Source organism: Solanum verrucosum, unplaced genomic scaffold, assembly GCF_900185275.1.
Source record: "Solanum verrucosum unplaced genomic scaffold, falcon-dt-bn FXZP01000056.1, whole genome shotgun sequence".
Taxonomy (NCBI): Eukaryota; Viridiplantae; Streptophyta; class Magnoliopsida; order Solanales; family Solanaceae; genus Solanum; species Solanum verrucosum.
Window position 1 is genome coordinate 45766 of NW_026020072.1, and position 7022 is coordinate 52787.

General features: G+C 40.8%; 1 protein-coding gene across 1 annotated transcript; it reads left to right on the plus strand.

Annotated features, from left to right (window-relative positions):
• The first annotated feature begins 5679 nt into the window (after positions 1–5679).
• On the plus strand, positions 5680–6568 carry LOC125823902 (uncharacterized). The gene is made up of 2 exons (XM_049503270.1): positions 5680–5686; positions 5757–6568. Exons 1-2 carry the CDS (start codon positions 5680–5682, stop codon positions 6566–6568), a joined length of 819 nt encoding a protein of 272 aa, XP_049359227.1.
• The last annotated feature ends 454 nt before the right edge of the window (positions 6569–7022 follow it).

Genomic DNA, 7022 nt, shown 5'->3' on the forward strand with positions numbered 1-7022 from the left:
ACTCCACCAGCCTATACAATCTCTGAACCATGTCCTAGCTTTCCCATTCAACCGGAGTTGGATCACTATGAAGAAATGGAGAAGGAGTGGAGGTTGAAAGAAGAAAAATGTGAAAAAGAAATGAATGTTATGAAGGATGTCATCTCCGAAGCAGTAAAAAGTGTCCAATCTTTGAGGAAAATAACAGGACTTAAGTATGGGGACCTTTGCATGCACCCTGACTTGGAAATACCCGAAGATTACAAAATTCCAAAATTTGAAACTTTCAATGGTATTGGCAATCTCATGGTTCACCTACGAGCTTATTGTGACAAATTAGTGGGTATCGGGAAAAATGATGCATTAATTATGAGGTTGTTTAGTCGAAGCCTCAGTGGGGAGGCATTAGAATTGTTCACATCTCAAGAACTACGTCAGTGGTCTACATGGGGGGCTTTGGCCAAAGACTTTTTTGAAAGATTCTAGTTTAATGTCGAAGTTGTCCCTGACAGATACTATTTGGAAAATATCAAGCAAAAGACCACGGAGGACTATCGTGAATATGCGTGTCGCTAGAGGAAAGAAGCTGCAAAAGTACAACCTGTGATGACTGAATGAGAAAAAACCTCTACTTTTATTCGAGCTCAGAAGCCTGAGTATTATGAAAGGATGTTGCCCATGATGGGACAAAAGTTTTCGGAGCTGATCAGAATAGGAGAAGCCATAGAGGATGGCCACAAGTCTGGAAATGTTACAAGTCTCACTGCCTTGCAGGCCGCTAAGAAATCCTCACCATCCATGGCCACAAGATTCGCTAGGGAAAAGAAAGAGGACGTGTCTGCTGTATCTTTTAGCCCGAGGCCAAGGTCGCAAAGGTATTTTGGGATTGGTTCTGCCATTGGAAACTCCAACCGATTCCCCACCTCAAATATTTACCCACCTTCTCCACAAGCTCCAATCCCAATCTACTATGCACAATAGAACTATCAAGCACCACCGCCTATCTACCAAAATCAACCACCAACCTACCAAAATACACTACCAAATCACCAAGCCAATGCACCAGTCTACCAAAATCCCGAACCAAACAACCCAAATGCCAATAATCTACCCCGCCCCAACCTTGAAAGAAAGCCTCCCAGAGTTTTCACTCTGTTGGCAGAAACACGTACCCAACTCTTTGAGCGTCTAAGAGCGGCATGATTGATCCAACCAGTAGACGCAAGGACAATTAATCCCACAACAAAGTTCTTCCGAGCGGATCAACATTGTGCGTACCATTTTGGAGAGGCAGGACATGATACAGAAGGATGTATCAATCTGAAACATAAGATTCAAGATTTGATCGATAATAGAGTCATCATTCTCCAAGCCCTTGCCCCCAATGTGAACCTTAACCCATTACCGAATCATGGAGAAGCTACCATTAACATGATTAAAAGAGATGAAGATTGGTTTGCTAATGAGACTATCGGTGAAGCAAATACCAACTCACTTATACCAACGGTGGCCTCATTGACCATAAAGGCCTGTCCAGAGTTTGTTGTAATAACTGCACCTCATCAAGCATTTGCTTTGATAAAGGAAAGCAGCAACGAGCAGCCCAAAGAAAAGTTTGTCGTGCAGGCAGCTACCACACAAGGGATGACACGTTCTGGAAGATGCTACATTCCAGAAGAACTAACTCAGGAGACACGAAGAAAGGAGAACCCTTTTGGCCGATCACAGAGGGTGAGGCTGAAGAGTTTTGGCGAAAAATACAGCCTAATGAGTATTCCATTGTCAAGCATTTGGAGAAGACTCCCGCTCAAATTTTTGTTTGGGCTCTATTAATGAGTTCTGAGTACCATCGAAAAGCATTATTAAAGGTACTCGATGAAGCGTATGTACCGACGGAAACAAGTGGTGAGAATCTGGCCATTATGGTAAGTCATGTCATTGGGAGTCATCAAATCTCTTTTCGAGAAGAGGAGTTGCCACTCAAGGGGTGATGCACAACTATGCCTTGTAGATCACCGTCAAATGCAGGGAAAAATTTGTAGCTCGAGTATTGATTGATAATGGCTCAGGGCTCAATATCTGCCCATTATCAACCCTGATTCAGCTAAATTATGATGTAGGGAAAATCCATCAAAGCCGCATGAATGTAAGGGCGTTTGATGGTTCACAAAGAGAGACCATGGGGGAAGTAGACATGTGTATCCAAATAAGGCCTGAAGAATTTGTCACTGAGTTCCAAGTGATGGGTATATCTACAAGCTACAACTTATTGCTAGGAAGACCATGGATCCATGCTGTTGGAGCGGTCCCATCCACATTGCATCAACTTTTGAAATTCATCTGGGAGGATCATGAAATCGTCATTCATGGTGAAGGGAGTAATCGTAGTTACCCTGGTTTCTCCATTCCAGTTATTGAAGAGTCTTCTCAGGGTACTGACTTTAACATGGTAAAGATAATGAGTGCTGCTTCTAAAGATACGACACCACAAGTACCAATGCCGCCAGGGTATAAAATGCTAGCCACGACTATGCTAAGAAGCGGTTTTGAGCTCGGGCGTGGGTTAGGCAAGAATTTGGATGGCATATCCGAAACTCGTCCTATCACTTCAAAAAATCCGTTTTGGCGTCGATTATACCCTAACAGAGGAAGAATTATTTGAAGCAGAAACAAAGAAGAAGCATGACTGTGATATACTGAAGCATATTCCAGTATTGTACCAGTCATTTGTTGCTAAAACTTTAGAGCCTGAGATTGATGGTCTAGTGGAAGGGATGGGAATATTGTTTGATGAAGAAGATTGTGATGTGATCTCAGCAGAATGCACAACAACACCCACCATCTGAGATGCCGTACCTGGAGAAATGCTACAGAATTGGGTGGCCACTCCACTTATGATCCATCGAATGACTTGGTAGACAAAGACAAGATTTGAAGTTTTATTTTTGAAAATCGGTGTTGTTCGGACGAGGCCCGAAACCACCATTTATGTCACTTTATTTTTCATCGTAATGTTTAAAAAGGAAATGACTCATGAGTCATGACCAAAGTTTGTACGCGTTTTTAAAATTCCAATGAAAGCCTCGTATATTTTAAATTGATTATCTTGTCATTGCAAATTATTCTGCAATAAATACATTTAAACTCTTTCTATCTAACATGGTTGCTTTGTTGTTCTTTCCAGTAAAAATGAATCTAAACTTGCCAATGTCATGACATGTCACAAACACGACGAACCAAGTAAGGTCGATGAAGTATGAATGTGAAGAATATGATGAGGAAACTATGATGCCTGAACACCTTACTGAGGACTTGAGGCAACTTGAAGACGATAAAAAGCCCAACCTGGATGAAACAGAGACTGTAAACTTGGGAGGTGACGAGTCGGTCAGAGAAACCCGAGTCAGTGTCCATTTGGAAGCAACATAAAGAGAAGAATTGGTCAAACTGCTCAGACAATACATCGATGTGTTTGCCTGGTCTTATGATGATATGCCAGGGTTAAACACTGATATTGTTTCCCATAAGTTGCCTATCAATTCAGAGTACTGTCTAGTAAAGCAGAAAACTAGAAAGTTCAAGCCTGCTTTGAGTTTAAGGATAAAAGAGGAGGTCATAAAGCAGATCGAATCAAAAGTCGTTGAAGTGACCAAGTATCCCACTTGGCTGGCTAACATTGTTCCAGTGGCAAAGAAAGATGGAAAAATCAGGATATGCGTGGATTATTGGGATCTCAACAAAGTGAGTCCAAAAGATAATTTCCCCTTGCCGAATATCCACATACTCATCGATAATTATGCTAAGCATGATTTGCAATCTTTTGTGGATTGCTTTGCGGGATACCACCAAATTCTAATGGATGAAGAAGATGCAAAAAAAAACAGCATTCATCACACCTTGGGGAGTATACCATTATCGAGTAATGTCATTCGGCCTCAAGAATGCTGGAGCCACTTACATGAGAGCTATGACCACCATTTTCCATGATATGATCCACAAAGAAATTGAGGTGTATGTGGACGATGTCATCATAAAATCCCACGAGAGTTCGGATCATCTGACACACTTGGAAAAGTTCATTAACAGGTTACGTAGGTATGATTTGAAGTTGAACCCAGCCAAATGTGCATTTGGAGTACCTGCAGGGAAGTTACTTAGATTCATAATTAGCAGAAGAGGTATCGAACTTGATCCTTCCAAGATCAAGACAATTCAAGACTTACCTCCTCCAAAGACTAAGAAGGAAGTAATGAGTTTTTTGGGGAGACTGAATTACATTAGTCGGTTCATAGCTCAATCAACGGTGATATGTGATCCCATATTCAAGTTACTACGAAAAGATGCACCAACCAAATAGACCGAAGAATGTCAGAAGGCTTTTGACACCATCAAAAGTTACCTTTCGAATCCACCAGTGTTGGTGCCACCACGTGCAGGCAGTCATTTGCTATTGTATTTATTTGTCTCCGACAATGCATTCGGGTGTGTATTGGGACAACATGATGAGACCGGAGGAAAGAAGAGAGATATATACTATTTGAGCAAGAAGTTCACATCCTATGAGGCTTGTTACACCCTTTTAGAGAGAACTTATTGTTCTTTGACTTGGGTTGCTCAGAAATTGAGACATTATCTATCAGTTTATACAACACATCTCATTTCGAGGATGGACCTGCTCAAGTACATATTTCAGAAAGCAATGCCCACAGGAAAGCTAGCAAAGTGGCAAATGTTGTTGAGTGAGTTTGATATTGTGTACATGACTTAGAAAGCAGTCAAAGGGCAAGCCTTGGCCGATACTTGCTGAAAACCCAGTAGATAAAGGATATGAACTGCTTAGAACATATTTCCCTGATGAAGACTTATTGTTTGTAGGGGAAGACATATCAGAATCATATCCTGAGTGGAGAATGTTCTTTGATGGAGCAGTAAGCTCTATAGGATCAGGAATTGGAGCAGTGCTGATATTTGAATCGGGGCAACATTATCCAGCAACAGCAAAGCTTAGATTCCAATGCACTTATAACATTGTTGAGTACGAAGCATGTATTCTTGGCATTAGAATGGCTCTTGACATGAATGTTCAAGAATTACTGATAATTGGTGATTCAGACTTGTTGATTCATCAAGTTCAAGGAGAATGGGTGGTGAAGAATCTTAAAATCTTACCTTCCATACAATTGGTACGGAGATTATGCAAAAGATTTAGGAAGACTGAGTTCAGACACACACCGAGAATACAAAACGAGCTTGTTGATGCCCTTGCAACCATATCGTCCATGATACAACACCCAGAAAAGAGCTATATTGATCCACTTGAGATAGTTTTAAAAGAACAACCAGCACATTGTTCACATGTGGAAGCAGAATGGGATGGGAATCCATGGTATATCAATGTGAAAAAGTACTTAGAAATTGGCGAATATCCAGAAAAAGCAACAAGTATTCAAAAGAAAACAATCCGAAGAATGGCAAACAACTTCTTTTTGAATGGAGAGGTTCTTTATAAGAGGACACCCGATCTGGATTACTGAGATGTGTGGATGTTGCAGAAGCCACATAATTGCTTGAAGAAGTGCACGCTGGAGTGTGTTGGAGGCATATGAATGGATTTACATTTGCAAAGAAAATTTTATGGGCGGGATACTTCTGGATGACTATGGAAAATAATTGTGGCCGATTTGTCCAAAAATGTCATAAATGCCAGGTACACAGAGATCTGATCAAAGTACCACCCCACAAGCTCAATGCGATGAGTTCCCCTTGACCATTTGCAGCTTGGGGCATGGATGTTATTGGACCGATTGAGCCTGTTGCCTCCAATGGTCATAGGTTGACTTTGGTCGCCATTGATTACTTCACAAAGTGGGTCGAAGCTGCTTCCTACAAAACTATGACAAAGAAAGTTATGGCCGATTTTGTTCGCAACAATTTGATATGTCGTTTTGGAGTTCTAGAGTTTATCATCACAGACAATGGAGCAAATCTGAATAGTCACTTGATGAAAGAGATATGTGAACAATTCAAAATTACCCACCACAATTCAACTGCATATCACCCTCAGATGAATGGAACTATGGAAGCTGCTAATAAGAACATCAAGAGGATACTGAGAAAGATGATTGACAACTACAAATGTTGGCATGAAAATTTGCCTTATGCTTTGCTAGGTTACCGCACCACAATCCGAACCTCAACTGGAGCAACTTCTTACCTATTGGTATATGAAACAGAAGCAGTGATACCAACTGAAGTTGAGATACCATCTTTAAGGATTATTCAGGAAGCTGGATTGAGCGATGCTGAATGGGTTCGTAACCGATATGAGCAATTGGCATTGATTGATGAGAAAAAAATGAGTGTAGTTTGTCATGGCCAGTTGTATCAACAGAGAATGACTCGCGCTGTCAACAAGAAAGTAAGAGTTCGAACATTTAATGCATGCCAATTGGTGTTGAAATGCATTTTCCCTCATCAAGGGGAATATAAAGGGAAATTTGCACCTAATTGGCAAGGACCATATGTTGTCCACAAAGTACTATCAAGAGGAGTTTTGGTTCTAACAGAGATAGACGGTAGAGTGTGGTGAAAAGCTATCAATTCAGATGCCTTCAAGAGATACTACATTTGAAGGATGCTATTTCTTTCCTTTATTTCCTTGTAATTGCAGTTTGTTTGTAATTATTATCGCATTATGTTTTGAAACATTTCATTGTACTTGATCTACGTTCTACCTGAATTCTCAAGAATGAGATACGTAGGCGGTCTATGTCGACCTCGGTCGTTTCCTTATCAAATTTTCTATTTTTGTCAGTTATCGAGATGGGAACTACGTTTGACCTGATTCCTACCTCAACGGGATACGTAGGCGCCACAAGGGTTTGGTCATATTCCCAATAAGATTCCCATTTCCCCTCATAATGGAAACTGGGACAGAATTTTTGAGAGGACCTCAAAAATTCTACAAAAAGAGTCATTTCCTACAAACAAGAGTCAAGGATCATATCGAAATGTGCAACTGGGAATAATTTTGAGAAGATCTC